The sequence below is a fragment of the Salvelinus fontinalis genome, chromosome 9, assembly GCF_029448725.1.
Source record: "Salvelinus fontinalis isolate EN_2023a chromosome 9, ASM2944872v1, whole genome shotgun sequence".
In the NCBI taxonomy this organism is placed as follows: Eukaryota; Metazoa; Chordata; class Actinopteri; order Salmoniformes; family Salmonidae; genus Salvelinus; species Salvelinus fontinalis.
In genome coordinates this window covers 36740354-36763602 of record NC_074673.1, presented here as the reverse complement: position 1 = coordinate 36763602, position 23249 = coordinate 36740354, and the positions used below count along the sequence as shown (strand labels likewise).

The following is a 23249-nucleotide window of genomic DNA, read 5'->3' as shown; positions in this document are numbered from 1 at the left end:
AGTGCGCCTGTGCATTGAAGGGGGGCGGTGGCGAGAGGGTGGGTGTAAACCGTTCTAAACATTGAATTATGGGGATTGGCCATGTGGGGCGCTACTTTTGAAATACAGTACACCGTCATGAATATATCATTTATGAGGTTATTTGTCATAAATCTGATTGAATTTCTAACTTCATACGAATGTCAATGTCTGTTTTATGATCTTCACAGGCAGTTAAAAGCGGTTGTCACAGGCTGTATTCTATATTTATTCAACAGGCCTATAATAAAAACTCCAAATGTGTAGTTGTACCCAAATTATTTAAAACCTATACATTTCATTGAGCCATTCAATTTTGTCATCAATAATTTCCAGATTTTTCTATCAGTTTGAACAATCATTTAAGTATGTATACCCCGTGCCAAACACCAAGGCTACAATATATAGTTCGTATCACATTTGATGCCAGGCAAGATATTTGCTAGACAATATAACAAATATATATATTTGAAAGTTGCAGTCATAAGGTAAATACATCTAATTTGTTTCTATTAGCACTGTATATATTCATTCTTAAAGTATTTAATCTCAAGTCTAATTAAACCTTGCTCCACTGTAACTTGAGCCACTTATACACTGAAGAAGCCACTGAAGTCCATTGTTATTTTGAAGTGCTATATAATAAAACTGATCAATCTGCAAACTTAATAATGTACAGTGAATGCCGGTTCTCATCACACCCTGATTCCACTCTATATGGCCAGCACTTTGTTGCTTACATTTAATTCTCTATTGTCATAGATTTGGTGGGCACTGTCATCTGTGATCTTTGTGATTTGACTTTCTTTAAGCACGTACTGATGAAACTGTCACTTATTATTATTATTTTTAAGTCTACAAACGCTCTACATTTATTCACTCTGTGATAGGGTTGGATCCTATATGCTACTTTTATTATTGTCCCGTAAATGGTTCAGTGCCTATAATTTAGGCTGTGTGTGTAGAATGGGGCATAAAGGAAATGACCTCTATTACTAAATTACTACTAGATTATAGTGATAAGGAAAACAGTATACACATTTGGCTTGTGTATTCATTTGCCTATAACTAATCAGAATTCCATTATGCTTAAATAAAAAAGAGAATATTTCAAAATGAGAAGATCCTGCCATGGAAAAGACGACTGGGTGGACATAAAGTGGAAAGGAGGGGAAATAACTCACAACATGCAACAGGACACCTTCAGCTGCGGGGTCTTTGTAATGCAGGTTTGATAGTTATATTTTCAATAATGAATGGATAACTGTTATGTGACAATTAGGTCAAAAATTATATTTTAGTTTTTGGTGTAGATGGCCAAGGAAGTTGCACAGAACTTCCCCAACATCCCCTCCCAAATTAATATGGAACCTTCAAAAACACATGGAGCAACTACGAAAAGAAATGACTGAGGATTTACCAAAAATGTCTGGAATGTAATGACATTTAATTCAAAGCAAATGTCAATTCTTTATTTGTATGTAGTTGTGTCGGACAACCATATGCTCAGTTCATGCCTATGATTTCAGAGTTCAACAAAGCCAACAACTGCTTCATGTGTGCCACTGATAAAGAACCTGGATGTGGCCCAAAGACTGACTGGGTTAGTAACTTTATTTAACATGTCTATAATCTTTTGACAACAGTGACGGCATGTAAGACAATTTATGATATAACACAATGGATGGCTAATTCGTCATTCGTCATACTACATTGACATTTGATATGATTTATAACGTGTTATGCTTTGTTTTGTTTTAGATTGAATGTTTTGCATGCCAACGGTGGTTCCATGTGCTGTAACTAGGAATGAAGACAAAATAGTTAAACAGAGTAAAGAACACAAACTGGAAGTGCAGTCTTTGTTGTTGAAAATGTATGCTATACCCCATCCACACTAAAGAGGCTCTGGGATAAAGAGAAAGTTAACACTGTGAAATGTCACTGTGAAATGTTTCATACTTATTTGAAGTTAAGTGTCTGTTGACATGTTGGAAAAGATTAAAGGTCTACAAATTCTGTTGAATTTGTCAATATTACATTTTTATTCATTGATTTACTGGCCACCATTACTGTGGTTACATGTTCAGGATAAGTATTGACCATCAAACCCACTGCAGCCTACCTCACTAGCTCACTCTCCATCCCTGCTTCGGACAATTAATAGCATGACTCTCGTTCTTTGCCCTTTTCCTTTATGGTTGATATTAACGACGAAAGGAGATATTATCTGTCTCTCTCCTACTGTGTACCGGTGTTAAATACTGTGGAAAAATAAAAAACTGGGAAAATAAGTAATTATTATGGATAAATATTAAAGAAAAGGGTAAACACAACACTGGACTGAACCCCCTAATTGTCAAACTAATATTAATGTACAACAATATAGAAGAGACATAACTAGAGGTTATGCAATGTGGGTGTATATCCACGGCAGCTTCTTAGGTGTGTAATTGACATGACCAAGGAGCTATTGAAATGTAAAACTATGAAAAATGTACGTTAAACCGTGTGATTTTACAGTTCACAAGCAAGAGTGTGCAATATAGAAGGGTACATTCTGCACCATGTTTGAAGTCAGTAGGTCACATGACAAAGGAGTGATTGAAATTCATAATTTAAAAAAAAATTAATGTAAAATCTTGTGAGATGAAAATGGACTAACTTTAGCCAGCAGCATATCACCCTGCATACCACTGCTGGCTTGCTTCTGAAGCTAAGCAGGGTTGGTCCTGGTCAGTCCCTGGATGGGAGACCAGATGCTGCTGGAAGTGGTGTTGGAGGGCCAGTAGGAGGCACTCTTTCCTCTGGTCTAAAAAAAAAAAAAATAACCCAATGCCCCAGGGCAGTGATTGGGGACACTGCCCTGTGTAGGGTGCTGTCTTTTGGATGGGACGTTAAACGGGTGTCCTGACTCTCTGAGGTCATTAAAGATCCAATGGCACTTATCGTAGGAGTAGGGGTGTTAACCCCGGTGTCCTGGCTAAATTCCCAATCTGGCCCTCAAACCATCATGGTCACCTAATAATCCCCAGTTTACAATTGGCTAATTCATCCCCCTCCTCTCCCCTGTAACTATTCCCCAGGTCGTTGCTGCAAATGAGAACGTGTTCTCAGTCAACTTACCTGGTAAAATAACGGTTAAAAAAAAGAAAGAAAAGGGAGTGCAATATAGAAGGGTAGTCAGTGGACATACTGAACCTTGTTTGAAGTCATCAGGTCACATGACCAAGGAGCTATTGGAATTTTACATTTGGAGAAATTCATGTAAAAACGTGTGAGATGAAAATGGACTAACTAAAGGGTGTGCAATATGTAGACCCACTGAGTGGACATTCTGAACATTGATTAAAGTCATTAGGTCACATGACCAAGGAGCTATTGAAATTTTACATTTTGAAAAATGTATGTAAAATCTTGTGAGATGAAAATGGACAAACTAAAGGGTGTGCAATATAGAAGGGTAATCAGTGGACATACTGAACCTTGTTTGAAGTCATTAGGTCACATGACCAAGGAGCGATTGAAATTTTAAATTTGGTAAAATTCATGTAAAAACGTGTGAGATGAAACTGGACAAACTAAAGGGTGTGCAATATAAAAGGGTAGTAGGTGGACATTATGAAACTTGTTTGAGTCCAGTAGGTCATATGACCAATGAGCTATTGAAATTAAAAAATGTAAATAAATAATTTAAAATAGTGCGAGATGTAAAAAAAAATGTGTGCAATGTGTGTCTATGCCATCGGGTTAGCTAGAACCAGTTTTGAAAGTTTTAGGAGTAGTGGTTAAATAGCTATTGAAATTTGAACATTTTGATTTGTCACTATGTTGACGGTCCCTAACTGCTGTTGGTGGACGTAAAGAAAACTAAAGGCGAATATCCAATCTGAAACTGTCTTTACATCGGTTACAATCTGCTAGCTAAAACCAAATGTTGGTTCCCACCAAATAACACAGCCACGAAGCTACACAAATTAGCTTTTTGGTATTCATTTAAGGTTGGGGTTAAGCATAAGGTGAGCAGTGTGGTTAAGGTTAGGTTTAAAATCAATTGTAGAAATGGGCAGGGTTTAGCCATAATTATGATTTTTGTGGCTGTGTTAACTAGTGATAACCTTGTATGTTTGTGTGGCTAAAATGTGATATACCAATTTATTTCAACGTGGTTAGAAATAGGCTATATTATGTTTTAATGTGATGTGTTTTCCATGGCAAAGTCATTTGAATACATTCCAGGGTCAACCACACATACATACACACACACACACAGGGCAGGACACGTCATCGTTGATAAATGATTCTGAAAACCCATTTGTTATTGTTGCAGCATCCTCTATGCTGATTTACTTTTGCCGTTGGCTACTTGCGCTTTTGAACATCGCTTCGGAGGCTGCTAGCCCATCTGCAGTAGCAGCTACATGTATGTAGAGGAACGATGATGATGCAGGACCTGTGCAATGACTAGGCTACTGTCTTTAAATCAAGAATGGTGTTAACCTTTTGATCACCAAATAGATAGGATGCTGGATCTTATTCGGTTTGATATCAGAGCATTGCTTGATAATCTGTTTGTGTAGGCTACATCAGGAGCGTCTGTAGAATATACAATCTCTATAGCCTATATTTGACAGGCAGGTGCTTGTTTGCTGCGATGGTTCGGATGATGGAGTCTCAGTGCGAGTATTTCATGTATTTCCCCGCGGTGCCAATCTCCGACCTTTCGGACCCGGCCCGTTACAGAACCCTACCCCGGCGCAGTCACCTCTACCTCGGTGAGACGGTCCGCTTCCTCCTGGTGCTCCGGTGCAGGGACGCGTCCAGCGGAGAGACACCGACAGGCCCGGGGATTGGGATAGTGGGATGCGGGGGAGGTGTTGCTGGGTTCGGCTCGGAGACCCCAAGTGTCCGGGCATGGAGGGAGCTGGCGGGTTCTTTGTGCGCGGTGGCTAGCGTCAGCCCCGGAGAGAGCAGGCACCGGTCGCATCATCTCCACCACGATTACCAGAGCAGCGGTGACGAGGGCACGGAGGAGGCCGAGGATGAGTACGGGGCTCCGGCTTTGACAGGCAGGGTGGATGCGAGATGCCGGGGCTTCAGGGACTGCAGGCCGCTTCTCATCCACAACAGCACGGGGAGTGGGGTTCGGGAATTCCGCAGGGCGCCGTTGCAGGTATGGAGATCATTATGGGTTATGGGGATCGTTATGGGTTATTTGGTATTGTGTGTGTTTGTTGTGTAACTTTGGTGTCCTAGATTTTGGTATGAACATTTTTGATAGGAATCTACTTATGTCTTTCTTTCTTTCTTTCTTTCTTTCTTTCTTTCTATATGCCCTTCTAAGGGAATTCATCTCTGTATCTGCCCCTATCGGTCTATTCTGCACTAACCCCTTACCTTAGCTATATTTACTCTGACCTGCTCTCACAAGTCACCTCAGAATGCAAACTGACAGTTTTTTTTAACGGATGGCCTCTCATCTCTATTCTGTAATCTGCATCATAACATCAACACCCAGCAGCATCCGCACTGTATATTGGCTGACATACTGGGAACTTTCTTATAAGCCCCATATTAGTGTCAGTATAGAAATTATTTATATTTCCTACTTATATGATAGAACCTAACATGACATCAAAAGGGGTTGGTTGGTTGGTTGGTCAGTCAAGAGTCTTTCCTACTGGCCTGTGGAGATGTGTGATTTCTATAGGTAAAGTCCCTTCGTTTGAATGAGTATCATAGAGTTGTAGCTAGCTAGTAAAGTATCAGCAGCAACATCACAGATCACACTAACTAAATCCACTACTGTACTGTTGTATCATAGGCATGGAGATCAGAAAACATCTACAGTATTTGTGTCTGCCTCTGTCTTTTGTTGACCCCGTGACAATAGTGTGTGTGTGTGAGGAGAACAATAGGAACTCCCTGTGTTATCTCTTAATGACTGACTGAAGATGGAGAGGCATTTTGTCTCTCCAAAATGCCTCTCCATCTTCAGTCAGTCATTAAGAGACAACACAGGGACCTCTCTCTGTGACTGCAGTAAATAGAGCATGGGTAATATTCACCCTCTGTCTCTTTCTCTGCCTCTTGTCTTCTTCCATCTCTCTTTTTTTGTCTTTTCCCTTCTTACTTCCTCCCTACCTCTCACTCTGCTGTCTGTCTCTCTCCTTTTCCCTCCCCCTTTCTCCCCCTCACTCCCCCCTCTTTCTCCTCTAGTCTCCGTTGGACGAGCCTGTTGTGTTGACTGATGAGGTCATCTTCCCCCTGACCGTGTCATTAGACAAACTTCCCGTCAACACCCTCAAAGTCAAGGTGAGAGGTCAGACTAATTCTGTGTGTGTCAAATGGCACTCCTTTCCCTATGTAGTGCACTACTTTTTATTGCACTATATAGGGAATATTCAATTTGGGATGCAGCCTCAGTGTTCCATTAATGCTTTACATTTTGCGTAAAGAAATTGCATTCATACAGTACCCTTGGAAGGCTTGGTTTTAAATCAAGTGTGAAAAGTGAACAATGACAGCTTTTAAGGGGCTCATTATCTGCATATTGTGTGTGTGTTTGTGTGTGTGTGTGTCCAGGTGATGGTGACAGTGTGGAAGAGAGAGGCAGAGAAAGCAGAGGTTCAGGAACATGGCTACCTTAGCATCCTACAGCAGCGAGTCCCCACACACACCTTCAGACAAGACCTTAACACCTTCAAAGCACAGGGTACACAAAAACACACATACACACACACACTTGTCAACACCTCATCACTGACAAAGCCATCCTACACTCTCATTGACCATATTAGATATGGATATGAATCAGTTATCTACGTTTATTGACTTAATAAAGCATCTCAGATTTAACTCAGCACCCCCCCTCTCCTCAGTGAGCACCACTCTGACAGTGCTACCGCCCCCTACTGTTCGCTGTAAGCAGATGACTGTCTCTGGGAAGCATCTCACTGTGCTCAAAGGTATGAGGGCCAGATGGCCAGTACAGACAACTCATTTGAGAGTCAATACTAGTTCCACTGACACAATAATTGGATTAGATAGATGGATTAGATTGATGTTACTTAAACTGCTGCCTCCTGACCATATTTCTCCTCTCTCTCCGTATCCACCTATTCCCATTTCAACACTTTTCTTTCCCCCTCTCTTCTCTTCTCTCCCCACTTTCCAGTACTAAATGAGTGTTCTCAGGAGGAGGTGACTGTGAGGGACATCAGGATTCTGCCAAACTTCAATGCCTCCTACCTGCCCATGATGCCAGATGGATCTGTGATGCTTGTTGACAACGTGTGGTACGACTGTGTGTGTGAGAGGGAAAGGGGGGCGGTATGGGGGTCTGTGTATGTGTGTAACTGTTTTATTTGTGCATTGTGTTGACTGGACAATGTTTGTACCCTACATTGTAAGTTGGTGTCCACACATAGTGTCTTTACTGGTACATCTAATTATTGTCTTCCTCACATCTGTGATGTTATATTTTGTCTATCCTTCCAGCCACCAGTCAGGAGAGGTTGCCATGGAGTCGTTCTGCAGGATGGAGAGTGTAGCCTGTCGACTACCCAGCATGCTCAGCGCCCTGGAGGAATACGACTTCCTGTTCCAGCTGCAGCTCAGCGACATGCCCCAGGACGACTCCAAAGAGGTGTGTGAGTGTGTGAGTGAGTGTGTGAGTGAGTGTGTGAGTGAGTGTGTGAGTGAGTGTGTGAGTGAGTGAGTGAGTGAGTGAGTGAGTGAGTGAGTGAGTGAGTGAGTGAGTGAGAAGCCCGTCTTCCCCAATTAAGGTGCCACCACCCGGCTGTGGTGTGTATGTGAATATGTTTTTTTTCCTGAGTTAAGTTAAAAACACTATGCAGAAAGCCATTTGTGGTCGCTGAAATTCGAAATGTTTGCCTATTTTGAGTTTGTGACAAAGCAAGTATAGTGTAGAGAATCATTGTACCATCTAAACCGCTGTGAAATATATTTTCCATAACCAGAAATATTGTATTTTCAGCTGTCTGAATCTGGTAAAATACGCAAAAAAATGAAACAAAAAAACAGGAAACATAGAAATAGCACACATAGAACAGATCAACCACTTCTTATAATTGCTTTTAATGAGAATGACAGAACTGTAACTCACATTTCTATCTGAATTTGGTCAGTTCCCCAAAAAGTAACTTTTGTCACCTCAGAGTGTGATGTGTCACTATGTGTTTATTCAGGGTCTTGAAGTTCCTCTAGTAGCAGTGCTTCAGTGGTCAACTCCCAAGATGCCCTTCACCAACTGCATCTACACACACTACAGGTGCCACTGAATTGCATGTTTGTTGCATGTGCACAATGTCACTTCACTACTCATCTCTGTCTGGCCTACAACTGTTTATGATGTTGCTACCATCCACCCAGAAACGTCAGTTTTCTTAGATTAGTTTATTAACTCTCCTTCCCTTCCCTTTTCTCTCCTCCATCCATCCCACTTTCCCTCCAGACTGCCCAGTATCCGGTTGGACCGTCCCAGGTTTGTGATGACCGCCAGTAGCCCCAGCACCGTGCAGACCAAGGACCAGTTTAGGGTCAGATACACTCTGCTCAACAACCTGCAAGACTTCCTGGCTGTACGTCTGGTCTGGACACCTGAGGGTGAGGGGGGTGTGTGTGGAGGCTCTGGACAGCCGAGGAAGGAAGATTCCTTGACAAATGTACAATCTTTGTGACCAATTAGTTTATTAAGTTGTTTTTGCCAATGGTGACGGGTGTCTTATTTCTGTGAAGAACAGTTTTCAAGCACCTTTCCATTTTCCCAGTTTCTTCTCTCCTTTCTCTACCCCATTTCCCCTCCTTCACCTCCCCCTCCAGGTCATGGGCAGAGTGAGGATGCAGCGTTGGGGGCTGTAGTGTGTCACTCCCCCCTCAGTAACCTGGGCCACTGTCGGAAAGGCTGCACTCTCTCCTTCACTGTCGCCTTCCAGATACTAAAGGCAGGACTCTACGAGGTACAATACACACTGGATGGGGATACACTATTCGGGTGTGTCTGATGATAAAAAAACATTGTATACTGAACAAATATGTGAAGTCAACATGTTAAGTGCTGGCCTCATGTGTCATGAGCTGAAATAAAAGATCCCCAAAATTTGACATATGCACAAAAAGCTTATTTTTCAAAATTCTAACTAGCAGGTGTGTAAACAAATTTGTGGACAAAATAAGCTTTTTGTGCATCTGGAACATTTCTGGGATCTTTTATTTCAGCTCATGAAACATGGGATCAACACTTTACACGTTGTGTTTTTACAATTTTTGTTCAGTGTAGTAATAATCATTATTACAGTGATGGGCCGTCAGGGCCATCAAGGCCTTCTCTGCTGTCCTAAACATCATCAGAATATAATTTTTCTTTAAATATATTTTCCCACAAATATGTATTAAATTATTTCCCAGAGTAAGAGTTATACTCTTCATTTCATATCTTTCCTCTTGGTTGCACGGCTTCCAGCCCCAGGTTGAGATTTGGAGGGTTGGTCTTTATGTTAGATCTTTTATCCAATCATATTCAGCCATCATGTGTTGCCAGGGGTCTAAAATCTGCCCTCAGGCCTTCAGAATCAACAGTGCGGGCGCTTGTAGCTTAAAGTGAATGGAAATGAAAATTTAGTGTCAACCAATCAGCTTTAGAGTTGGCTATTGTACACCTGCTGGCTGGCTGCAGTGTTACACAGAAGCCAGCTAGCAGGCATAGTGCATGCACGTCTTTTGATTGGATTACCAATATTGAGAGGCAGGTCCTATGGGCAGGTCTATGCAGGACCTCAGAACTAGGAAACTGAATTTGATAAACGAATTAATTTGCGTACTACTAAGCTGTTTTTTCAACCCACAATGGCGGAAGGAGGAGAAGATATCGATTTGGTCGAGGATATAATTATAACGCCATTCTCAAGACAAACTTTTCAAGAAAAGTTAGACATTGTAAGGAGAGGTCGCCCGACGCCGACGCTACAAAGCCTGTCACAGGCGGGAAAGGGGTTCGTTCGCCACTTTTAAAGTTCCAACTACGAGCGCTATCAATGGCTCACAGGCTCCGAGAAGCACTGCAAACTGTACTGCTGGGAATGCCTATTATTTGCAAGTGATCGATTTGGTGTTTGGAGCCACACTGGCTTTGCAAACTTGAGTTGTCTAACCAAGGCAGCAACGAGACACCAAAGTACGGCTGGGCACTTACAAGCAATGGTGCTTTTGAAAACTTTTGGGGACACCCGAGTGGATCTACAGCTCAACGAACAAGCGTGCAGGGCAACGGAGCTGCACAATGAAAAGGTGAAGAAAAATAGGGAAATATTGAAAAGACTCATTGATTGTGTCATGTTTTTGGGTAAACAGGAACTTTCATTTAGGGGACACAATGAAAGTGCTGACTCCACAAACAAAGGGAACTACGTGGAGCTTATTTCTTTTCTTTCTGAAAGCAACACAGATTTACAATACCACCTGTCCACTAACAAAGTGTTCATTGGGACGTCAGGCAAAATACAAAATGACCTAATTTATGCTATTGCTGAAGTGATGGGAGAAGAGATCAAAATGGAGATTAAAAAAGCTCCCTTTGTTGCTGTTATGGTGGTCGAGACAACAGATGTGGGAAATGCAGCACAGCTCTCACTCGTCCTGCGTTAAGTGACGGACACAGGAGTCAAGGAGCGATTTATCCGATTTGAAGATGTGACAAGCGGCAAGTGAGCTGATGACATTGCCGCTCTTATTTTCCATTTCTTGGAGGAAAATGAATGTAGTCTGAATAAAGTTGTGGCACAGTGTTTTGATGGCGCAGCAGTCATGGCATCTGGACTCAATGCAGGCTAAATTTAAGGAGAGGGCACCGATGGCCTTATTCATTCACTGCTATGCACATCGACTAAATTTAGTACTGACTCAAGGAGCCTCAAAGCTTAAATAATGCAAGGTCTTCTTTGCCAACCTCAATGGCCTTGCAGCATTTTTCTCACGATCCCCTAAGCCCACGCAACTGCTGGATGACATCTGCAAGCGTCGTCTTCCTAAGGTTGCACCAACGAGGTGGCAATATACATCTAGATTGGTCAATGCAGTCTTTGAAAAGAGAGTTGCACTAAAGGAGCTGTTTAACCACTTACTGGAACATCATGATGGCCATGACGGGGATACTGTGCTTATGGCTGATGGATTTAATGCATGTTTGGATGATTTTGAGTTTTGTTTTTTGCTTGAAACATTCAATGGGATTTTTAATTATTCGGATGTGCTTTTTGGAATTCTACAGAAACAAACTTTGGATGTACAATTCTGCCTGACAAGGGTGAACGAGTTTTGTGACACAATTGAGCGAGAGAGGCGCAGGTTCAGTCAAATCTACGATGACACAGCGCGCATCTCAAGTTCACCCATCGCACGCAGAGGCCCAGCACAAGGAGACCCTCGCACATACTACCAACAACTCCACAGCAATATTCTGGACAACATTCTTTTCCAGATACGAATCAGGTTTCAAGACCACGTAAAATTAATGTTTCTATCCCTCCTGGACCCCCAGCACTTTCAGACCTACTGGAAAAGATTCCCGCAAACAGCCTTCTCCAGCTTAACAGAGAGTCACGGAACACTGTTCGACCTATCCAAGCTAAAAACAGAACTGACTGTAATGTATGCTATGACTGATTTTGAGGGGAAAAGTCCCTCTGATCTCCTTGATTTCCTTAAGCAGAAAAATCTGAATGAGGACATGGGGCAACTTTACACATTGGCATGTGTGACAGTGACTATCCCTGTGTCCACGGCTTCTGTCGAGCGGTCATTCTCGGCCTTAAAGTGAATCAAAACGTATTCCAGAAATGCTACTGGACAGACTCGGCTTTCAGCATTAGCCTCCATGTCGATAGAAAAGGACTTATTGGTGGAACTAAAACGCACAGATAGACTGTACAACAGAGTCATTGAAGTCTTCTTGAGGAAAGGAAGGATTTTGTGTTCAAATAATCAGTCTTTGGTGAGTAGGCACACAATGCATTTAATTTTTTATTAAATGTGTATGTATGTTTCGCATTTTATTTCATTAATATTAAATAGCCTATATATTAACAAAATAAAATGGCAAATAGCCTATGTTGCAAATTATTTGTTTTCTTTCTTTTATTTTCAGTGAATAGTTATGTGTTTTTATCATCACGGTGAAACTGCTTTGGGTGCGACAATGCGCTGTTTAGTGAACACACTGTATTTTTGGGGGGGGGGGACTTAAAGCTCAAAGTTTGTGGACCAGAAATGGATAGAAGAAGAATATTAATATAACTCTGTTGCACTCGACTATGTTCTTGCCTATTAGTTGAACTGTACTGTATTGTACTCTTCCCCTGCAATTCTCTGAATAGAAATGTCAATTTCAAGGTGACGCAACGCCTGGTTATACTGCGTTTCTGTCTAAATGTATAGTGTCTAGAGCCATGGCATCATAATGATGGTAATAAGAGGTGGATTAATTCGGGTGGGACTGTGTAGTACCTCACTGAAGGCCCAGGCCCACGGCACGCCACTGCATTATTATTATCTTATCCTTTCTCCTCTACATCTTTCTCTCGCTCTATAGCTGAGTCAACATATGAAGCTGAAGCTGCAGTTCACAGCATCTGTCTCCAACCCTCCTCCCGACGCCCGCCCTCTCTCCCGTAAGAACCTAGAGAATCTACAGAGCCTATAGAATGGCATGAAGGACAATCTATACACTATGACATGTTAATGAAGGACAATAGGCTATGATACATTAATGCGTCATTTTTGGAGACACCTTTAAATATGCATATCGATAATGTTAATCAGAAATTGTGAAAACTAGATTTTTCTGTTCTATTTTTGCTTGTTATGTTGCCATGCATGTTGCTAGACTACTATTGCTATTGTATCTGCATGATTCTAAATGTACAGTGCCTTCGGAAAATATTCAGACCCCTTGACTTTTTCCAAATTTTGTTATGTTACAGCCTTATTCTAAAATGATTAAATAAATAAAAATCTCAGCAATCTACACACAATACCCCATAATGACAGAGCGAATTTTTTTTTGTTGAAATATTTGCAAATACTTATGTAAATGTAATGTTTCCATTTTTTATTTATTTTTTATAAATTAGCAAAAATTACGAAAAACCTGTTTTTGCTTTGTCATTATGGGGTATTGTGTGTAGATTGATGAGGGTGGAAAACCAATTGAATCCATTTTAGAATAACGCTGTAACCTAACAAAATTTGGAAAAAGTCAAGGGGTCTGAATTCTTTCCAAAGGCACTGTTGTTTTTATTGTATGTTTAAAAAAAGTTCTCAGTAGAGCTCTGAGAACTTTAATGAAAAGCGCTATAGAAATTATACACATTTTTTACTATTATTAGTAAATGACAAATCCTTTTTTAACATGAACTGAAGGAAAACAAAGAGCAACTGTATCTGTGTTTCTAGGTAAGAACAGTCCATCCAGCCCTGCAGTCAGAGACCTACTGGATAGACACCAGGCCAGTCTGGGACGATCACAGAGCTTCTCTCATCAACAACCGTCACGCTCTCACATCATGAGGTTAGCAGGGAGGATACACACACACACAGTCATTATGTGTCCTCTGTACACTTATTTATTGTATCACATGCATCTTTAAGCTCATACTGGTGTGTCTGTGTTTCAGGACTGGCAGTGCGATGGAAAGGCGAGCCATCACCCCTCCGGTGGGCTCTCCTGTAGGTCGGCCCCTCTACCTGCCCCCCCAGGAGAAAGCTGTGCTGTCATTGGACAAGATCGCTAAGAGGGAGTGCAAAGTCCTGGTGCTGGACCCAATCAGCTAGGAGAGGGAGGGAGATGAGAGGTGAAGAGGGAAGGGAAGATACAAGATGTGGGGTGAGGGAGGATGGGGGGGAGAGAGAGGATAGGGTAGAGAGAGAATAAGAGATAGATAACATGAATGGAGAGAGAAGAATGTTGACAATGGTAGGTGAGCGAAAGATGCAGATAGAGAAAAATTAGTGTGAAGATGAGGGCCTAAGATCTAAACTGAGTATGAGGCAGAAGCCACAGTATTATCTAAATGTAACTGATTTGATCTCTAACACTCATGCTGCTACTGATGTGTGAACCATAGAAGTAGTTTATTCTATTTCTATGGTCAGAACAACAAACCTGTTGGGGTGTGAAGAGAACCCATGTGAAACCATGTCGCCTTCTGTGAGGTCACAGTGGTCATTTTGATGACATTAGAACAGACTCCTCTCTTTGGGTCGAATGAAAAACAACATGAGAACATTTGTAATTTAGCCTTTCTTTATGGTTAGTTCTATCTGGTATCCTTGGGACGTCCCTGCCCTAACCATAACCCCCACCCTTACCTAACTCTAATCTTAACTCTCGCCTTAACTGTTTTAAATTTAAACTTCAATGGGGTGACGTCAGAATTGTGATGTCCCAAGGATCCCGTTTAGACTTTTCCTTTGATTCATTTCTTATTTAGATAGAACTATCCTTTTTAAGGAGAAATACTACTGTACAGTTATCTCAAATACTGTATGTTATACTTTGCTAAATGCTGCCAGTTATGCAAGATATACAGAACATTATTGCACTGTACAAACTTCACTGTCCATGATGCCTTTTACAGTGTTCAGCTCTATTTATTTATTATTCTGATCTCTTACTCTTTCCTCCCCCTTTCTTGGCTCAGTGTCAGTATAGTAATATCAGCAATGTCATACTTTTTAAGCTGCTGCTTGTGAAAGCATGTTTTGATTGTTTTTAAAGACTTTTGTTAATATTGACAGTTTAAAATGCTCAGGCACTTTAATTGAAGTCGCTTTACAGTGAATCAATGCTGCTCCCTGTTGTTGAAACTCTGTGGGATGCATCTCAATAGTCTTAGGGTGTGTGCGCCCATCTTCTTTCCTCCATCTAAGTACACTGACATTAAGAAACTGGAAAGGTGGAAGCTAAGTCCTAGTCTGCCTCTCGCTCAGCAAAGATGGAGGAGAAAAGGACAGGATAATAGGAGAGGAGGCCACTATATCTTATTGAGATGCAGCCGGTATTCTTTTCTGCTATTGTTGATTCCTGGTTTACATTAGGAGAGGAGAGTGAACTACCTGATCTCTGTGTATCGCTGCATCTCATCAAAATCATTAAATCCCATCAGCAGCACTACACTGTGTCATTTTAAACTGAGGCGAGTATGTAGTGCCTTCAAACTCAACTCTGGACCTCGAAGCCAGTTCCACTGCATTTTTTCATCGTTCCCCTCTAATCAGGGACTGATTTTGACCTGGAACACCAGGTGTGTGCAATTAATTATCAGGTAGAACAGAAAAACAACAGGCTCCGGACCTCGTAAGGTAAGAGTTGAATACCCCTGGTGTAGTGTATAGGCCAGGGGTGTCAAACTCACACCTAGTGTCTGCTGGTTTTTGTTTTTTCATTTCAATTAAGCCCTAGACAACCAGCTGAGGGGAGTTCCTTACTAATTAGTGACCTTAATTCATCAATCAAGTATAAGTGATGCTCGAAAAGCCGCGGACACTCGGCCCTCCGTGAAATGAGTTTGACACGTGGTATAGGCTATACAATAGTGCAGGGGTACTGAACTCTTACCCTACGAGGTCCAGAGCCTGCTGGTTTTCTGTTCTACCTAATTGCACACACCTGGTGTCCCAGTTGTACATCAGTCCCTGATTTAAAGGGTAACAATTAAAAAACTGGCTTCGAGGTCAATAGTGTAATGAGAACTAGAGTGCAGTCTTAAAAATGACTATGTAAAAAGACAATAACACCATCAAAGCAGTTACGTTTCAGTGTTTAAAAATATTTTTGTAATCATGATTATTATAAACCTAACAAATATTGTGGTTGATAGAGTAAAATCATTATGCTAGTGTGTGCATATGGCTATAAATGTGTGTCTGTTGGTCTGGAAGTGTGTGTGTCTGTCTACGTGAGTGTGTATTACAGCAGCTCAGATGGCCACACTGTTCTCGGGTGACATGTAGTCGTAGGGCAGGGGTGTCAAACTCATTCCACGGAGGGCCTAGTGTCTGCAGGTTTTTGGTTTTTCCTTTCAATAAAGCCCTAGACAACCAGTTGTGGGGAGTTCCTAACTAATTAGTGATGTTAATTCATCAATCAAGTACAAGGGAGGAGCGAAAACCCGCAGACACTCGCCCCCCGTGGAATGAGTTTGACCCCCCGTGGAATGAGTTTGACACCTGTGTCGTAGGGCATCTCCAGCTTCTTGTTCCTGTCTGTGATCTCATCAGAAATGGCCCTGAGCTCAGCCTGCACCTTCTCCACCAGCCTGCAAGGAGCGCCACTGCTGAACACAGGCTCACAATACTTACACACAGAGGCACCTAGGAGAGGAAAGAGGGGATGGAGGTAAAAGACAAGATTTTAGTGGATAAGAGACAAGATGTGTGTGTGGATTGTACATAGTCGGCAGAGGGCTGGGACATCAGTCATCAGAAACTGTGTGTGTCTTACGTAGTCTGCTGCGGGCTGGGACAGTAGGGACAGTGATGAGGAGGTTGTAGGTGGAGTTGATGTCCGGGAGGATTGAGAGATTCTCATCTTCAGTCAACGTGACTTTGGTCTGGGGAGGGGGGTGCATCATGGAGGCTGGGCAGTTAGGCATCCACATGTCAATATCTACCTGGGAACAAGCTCACTACTTTTATAGCTCACTATTTTTCACCAGAGCCCATATGTGTCTCAACTAAGTGAACTAAGTGAAGATTTAGCCATAAGTACTGTATTGATTGATACAGTTTATTGGTAAATCATGTTGATGTATGGATTACCTAAGTGAAGTTGATGGCTGAGCAGCTGTATATCACCATGGTAACAAACTGACAAGAGTTCTGGTTTGGTTTGGAATTACTGTGGGCAACCTGAAGGAACTGAGAGGGGTAAAAACGTATTCAGTCATAAACTGAACAAAAATATCAACACAACAGGTAAAGTGTTGATCCCATGTTCCATTAGCTGAAATAAAACATCCCAGAAATTTTCCAAAATCCACAGAAAGCTTATTTCTCTTAAATTGTGTGCACAAATTTGTTTACATCCCTGTTAGTAAGCATTTCTCCATTGCCAAGATAATATCCATCCACCTGACAGGTGTGGCATATCAAGAAGATGATTAAACAGCATGGTCATTACAAAGGTGCACCTTGCACTGGGGACAATAAAAGGCCACAGGATCTCTACATCTGGCTTCTTCATCTGCAGGATCGTCTGAGACCAGTCACCCAAACAGCTAATGAAACTGGGGGTTTGGACAACCAATTAGTTTTCGACAATTTGTGCAGAAATTGTCTCAGGGAAGCTCATATGTGTGCTCGTCGTCCTCAGGAGGGTCATGACCTGACTGCAGTTCGGTGTGGTAACCAACTTCAGTGGGTAAATGCTCACCTTCAATGGAGAAGTGTGCTCTTCACGGATGAGTCCCGGTTTCAACTGTACTGGGCAGATAGCGTGTATAGCGTCATGCGGGTGAGCGGTTTGGTGATGTCAATGTTGTGAACAGAGTGCCCCATGGTTGCGGTGGGGTTATGGTACGGGTAGGCATAAACCATTGACAACAAACACAATTGCATTTTATTCATGGCAATTTGAATGCACAGAGATACCATGATGAGATCCTGAGGCCCTTTGTAGTGTTGGTCATCATCTGCCATCACCTCATGTTTCAGCATGATAATGCAAAAATCTGTACATAATTCCTGGGAGCTGAAAATGTCCCAGTTTTTCCATGGTCTGCATACTCAGACATGTCACCCATTGAGCATGTTTGAGAAGCTCTGGATAGACGTGTACAACAGCGTGTTCCAGTTCCCGCCACTATCAAGCAACTTCTCACAGCCATTGAAGTGGAGTGGAGTGAAACACCCTCTCATCACTCATAATTATGTAGGGAGACTTGAACAACACCTCAGAGTGTATAGCGGTGAAGTTTCCTGTTATGCTATGAATATCAGCCACGTCCAACTTTATCTGTCTATTTGGAATGAGAATCAATGTGTTTACACAGCGGGAAATGCAGAAGTATTTTCTTTTTCGCTATGATCAGCTCATCAAAAATGTATGAATACAAACTTGAAGCCTCTGATCACGACAATTTAGCCCACGGTTGAAACTCCTGGACAGCAGTTGTGAGTAGCCTGATTGTCCATTGCATATAGTCAATTTTACTTTGACCTGTCCTGTTTTTAGGATATGGTATTTGTTAACATGTCAGCCTGTTTTTTATTTGATTGGGCGCCATTTAGGTTAGGCTATTTGATCTGAGAAACTTGCACGATGTAAAATGTGTAATTTTATCTCCAGCCTGTAGGCTACAGAAAAGGCTACATTGTCTTTCTACCATAGGCTAGATCTGCTACATGATTTGTTAGATAATTCTGGAGCGCCATAGCAATGAGTTTTTTCAACAGCACCCTGGAGAGGCGCGCTGGGAATTGGCAATATTTTGCGCCCCTGCCTTTGACATAGTGGGCACTGCTTATCACAGGGCAGCTTCAGCACTCACATAAAAAGCCAATATGCCACTGGTTGAGAGAAATTGTTATTGTTTTAGGGCAGAATTAGTCTGTGAGGTTTTATATGTTGGAGGTGCGTCTTGGTCAGCCGCCGGCATCAATCTGCCTAATGGGTGGGCCCGGTCTTGGATTCAATATAGCTTCAAAAATGATCTCCCGATATGTAACTATACATTTTATTCGCCATCACTACAATATAACGTTGTGGATAAAGTTTGGAAGGAAAAATTGAGATTTTGTTGTAAAAAAAAATATTATCCTTTAACAAAACAATTTTACAACATATATCAATATCAAAATAATTTCCATATGAACACATTTTTTATAATTCATTCTAAGTTAAATTAACTTCTTCCCAACTTGTCTCATTGAGTCAGAAGAAAGTTTTGGCCAACTCAAAATGTGAATTTCACGCGACAAGGCTGTGGAACTAGTTACAAAAAAAATATTTTTACAGTGTATATTGGAGATATAAAACTGCCAATTGTCATTCATAGTGCTGCCACTACTACATTGCAAATCATGAATCCAAATACAGCACAGTGGATGACAAACTCCATAACAACAAAGGAAAGAGGAGAATTGAAACCATGTCTATCGCGGCCAGACAGAGATACTGACCACTATACTAACACGGATTGGCCCCTCGCAATCAAATAACTAAAAATTATTCTGACACCGCTCAGTCAGAGAGGCAGAACCAATGGGAATTACAATTTATAATAGAAAGTCTGACATCACGTATCTCCCCAACTGAATTAGGAAGAGTTCTTCTTCCATACATTTTATATATGTATTTTTGTACCTTCAGTGTAAGTACACTAAATAAGGTAAATATATTAGCTGCCTGTATGAAGCAAATTATGTTTTATTTAATTTATTTATTTCACATTTATTTAACCAGGTAGGCTAGTTGAGAACAAGTTCGCATTTGCAACTGCGACCTGGCCAAGATAAAGCATAGCAATTCGACACATACAACAACACAGAGTTATACATGGAATAAACAAAACACAGTCAATAATACAGTAAGAACAAAAGAAAACAAAAAGTCTATATACAGTGAGTGCAAATGAGGTAAGATAAGGGAGTTAAGGCAATAAATAGGCAATGGTGGCGAAGTAATTACAATATAGCAATTAAAGACTGGAATGGTAGATGTGCAGATGATGAATGTGCAAGTAGAGATACTGGGGTGCAAAGGAGCAAGATAAATAAATACAGTATGGGATGAGGTAGGTAGATAGATGGGCTGTTTACAGATGGGCTATGTACAGGTGCAGTGATCTGTGAGCTGCTCTGACAGCTGGCGCGTAAAGCTAGTGAGGGAGATAGGAGTCTCCAGCTTCAGAGATTTTTGCAGTTCGTTCCAGTCATTGGCAGCAGAGAACTGGAAGGAAAGACGACCAAAGGAGGAATTGGCTTTGGGGGTGACCAGTGAGATATACCTGCTGGAGCGCGTGCTACGAGTGGGTGCTGCTATGGTGACCAGTGAGCTGAGAAGGCGGAGCTTTACCTAGCAGAGAATTGTAGATCACCTAGAGCCAGTGGGTTTGGCGACGAGTATGAAGCGAGGGCCAACCAACGAGAGCGTACTGGTCGCAATGGTGGGTAGTGTATGGGGCTTTGGTGACAAAACGGATGGCACTGTGATAGACTGCATCCAGTTTGTTGAGTAGAGTGTTGGAGGCTATATTATAGATGACATCACCGAAGTCGAGGATCGGTAGGATGGTCAGTTTTACGAGGGTATGTTTGGCAGCATGAGTGAAGGATGCTTTGTTGCAATATAGGAAGCCGATTCTAGATTTAATTTAAATTATATTAGTAAGCAATGTTTTACAATTGGTTTAAACAGAATTGTAGTAGGACTAGTAGAAATAAACAGTAGTAGTAGTAGAAATAAACAGTTAACCTATAAATCTAATCCTGTAGTTGCATGGAATTTATTCCAGCACTAAATGGCGATGCTCAATATCATAATTTTCATTAAAGGAATAACATTTTAATGCTGAGATTTCATTGATGAAGTACTAAGAAGAAAAGTTAATTGATTGAAAGTGATAAGGGTCTAGAAAACTGCGTAACGGGCAACTTGTGGGTAATATGATTAAGGATGTTAGAGAAAAATTAAATCCTCCCCGTCGGGGAATTGAACCCCGGTCTCCCGCGTGACAGGCGGGGATACTGACCACTATACTAACGAGGAATGACCTATCTGCATTCAGAATAGTTGACTTTTTAAATTTGCATAAAGTAAAAGGCGTTTAGTATGTAAATAATTTATTTTTGTCATTTTCCAAATAAAACCATTATATATGGAATGGGATTCAAAAGTGCGGGTCAATGATCCTGGAGGACAAAACACGTAAATGTATAACAATGACGTATAAGATAGTGTGTGGCCAAAGCTATAACAACCAGTTTCCGTAGTGTAGTGGTTATCACGTTCGCCTCACACGCGAAAGGTCCCCGGTTCGAAACCGGGCGGAAACAATTTTGTTAACCAGTCGAATTATATCTATTACAGTTTTAACGAAACTATTAGTGAAGTGACTAGCTGGAAATGGCAGCTTGCACCGATGCGACCAATTAACATTTTTACTCGCAATGTCAAAAAGTCACAAAATGCGACTAGATGCCCACGTGAGGGTAGCCTCGTGATATCTTTCAATATTGGCCACCATACATTTTATATTTTTGTGATATATATAACTATAACTGACAAGTATGAGTGGTTTAGGTTCATTTCCCCATCCTTTGTGGGCTCAGTCAAGTAGCAGAAGAGCGCATTTGCCGATGTACTTTTAGCTGATGTTTACCCTGCAAGCTACTGGCAGAAAATTGTAGTTGACTAAACATAGTAATAAGTAGACCCAATGTACTATTTTCTCCAACCCAACGTAACCTACCTAACAAAGTTAGCAAACATTGTCCTTTTTTCAACATTGTTTTTAATAGTGTTTAATCGCGATTGCTGCTGACAGACATGATAGGATACATTGATTGATGAACCATGTCAAATTGGCTAGCTAATAACAGATCACATCAATATGGCTAGTTAACAACCTAACTTTCAGCAGATAAACAAGATGGCTATATTTGCTTGCCATCTATAGTGGCGATGACAGTAGTCCGACTGACCATTTATCAGGAGGAGGATTTGTCGACGTCAAGCGCTTTCCAAAATCCTAATCTCTGATGAAACTAGCTACATGCCAAATGGATAGGCTACCCTGTGTATCTGAAAATGGGTCAATAACGTGATATGCATATTTTGGTGTCTGATTTAAATATTTTCCAAAATCAACAACCAATTTATACACATGTTATGTAACTATGCCCTTTCTCTTTTATTGAGTCTTATAAGAGTTAACGGTTAAATGTGAAAAAACTAACTTTCGGTGTTCTAAAGTTTAGAAAAAAGTTATACTTTTTATTTTATTTTTTATACTGTCCGAAGACAAATACAAGCTATATAAATGTTTATAAAACATCTAAAATCATAACACAACTGTCAAACGATTATTCTGACATTATTTTTTAAGGGTCTATTGCACTATACGTCTGTATGGGTAAGACAGTTTAGGCAGAAAGGTTTTAAATACTTTAAATACTTTTGTCCGGAAAAATAGCCTTCATGATTATCATTCGGTGCGACGGTCATAAAGTCACAATTTTGCATCAAATCACATGATGGTACTCGTGTGACATCATGAAGGTGCCTGTGAGCTTCCCTTTGGTGAAGAATAAAGGTTATTTCCACTCGCTGTCAGGTTTACCCCAAAAATCTGATCATTTGGTGCGACCGGTGAAAAAAAATTGGGGTGGGGGGGGGGGGGGGATTATCTGAAAATCGTCTATTTTATTTCGATACTCAAGATACATACTTGATGTCAAAGTCAAGTGTTCACATGGGTGCAAAAGCAGTTGCCTGTAAGGGCTGTCGTTCTCCTCATCCTCAGATGAGGAGAGGAGAGAAGGATCAGTAGACCAAAATGCAGCATTAGGGAAATAAGCCATCTCTTTATTTGTAAACGACGGCAACACGAAAACAAAATACTTTCAAAATACAAAACAAGAAAACGACGTAGACGAAAACCTATACATGAACTTACATAACTAAACGTAAAACTCACGGACAGGAACAGACTACATCAAAACGAACGAACAACCGAACAGTCCCGTATGGTGCAAAACATAACACAGATACGGAAGACAATCACCCACAAACAAACAGTGAGAACACCCTACCTAAATATGACTCTCAATTAGAGGAAAACGCAAAACACCTGCCTCTAATTAAGAGCCATACCAGGCAACCCAAAACCAACATAGAAACAGAAAACATAGACTGCCCACCCAAAACACACGCCCTGACCATAAACACATACAAAAACAACATAAAACAGGTCAGGACCGTTACAGAACCCCCCCCCTCAAGGTGCGAACGCCGGGCGCACCAGCACAAAGTCTAGGGGAGGGTCTGGGTTGGCAGTTGACCACGGTGGTGGCTCAGGCTCTGGACGCTGTCCCCACACCACCATAGTCACTCCCCGCTTCTGTCTTCCCCTCCCAATGACCACCCTAAAACTAACATCCCCTAAATGAACGGCCAGCACCGGGAGAAGGGGCAGCACCGGGACAAGGGGCAG

At 41.4% G+C, this 23249-nt stretch overlaps 1 protein-coding gene and 2 non-coding genes across 4 annotated transcripts; 2 read left to right on the top strand and 1 right to left on the bottom strand.

The window, feature by feature from the left end:
* Positions 1–53: 53 nt before the first annotated feature.
* Positions 54–15208, top strand: LOC129862509 (trafficking protein particle complex subunit 14-like). 2 transcript variants are annotated; one of them, XM_055934258.1, is made up of 15 exons: positions 54–506; positions 1121–1247; positions 1548–1621; positions 4762–5191; positions 6238–6333; positions 6604–6733; positions 6900–6986; positions 7196–7316; positions 7519–7666; positions 8229–8311; positions 8495–8646; positions 8863–8999; positions 12626–12712; positions 13497–13603; positions 13710–15208. In XM_055934258.1, the coding sequence occupies exons 1-15, from the start codon at positions 442–444 to the stop codon at positions 13864–13866; spliced, it is 2001 nt and encodes a 666-aa protein (XP_055790233.1). In that variant the 5' UTR covers positions 54–441; the 3' UTR covers positions 13867–15208. The 2 variants fall into 2 exon arrangements, with proteins under 2 accessions (XP_055790233.1, XP_055790234.1); XM_055934259.1 differs by having other exon boundaries at positions 54–1247.
* Positions 15209–20731: 5523 nt separating this feature from the next.
* Positions 20732–20803, bottom strand: trnad-guc (transfer RNA aspartic acid (anticodon GUC)). The gene has a single exon. It is a non-coding gene; the product is annotated as a tRNA-Asp (tRNA).
* Positions 20804–21017: 214 nt separating this feature from the next.
* trnav-cac (transfer RNA valine (anticodon CAC)) lies at positions 21018–21090 on the top strand. The gene has a single exon. It is a non-coding gene; the product is annotated as a tRNA-Val (tRNA).
* Positions 21091–23249: the final 2159 nt, after the last annotated feature.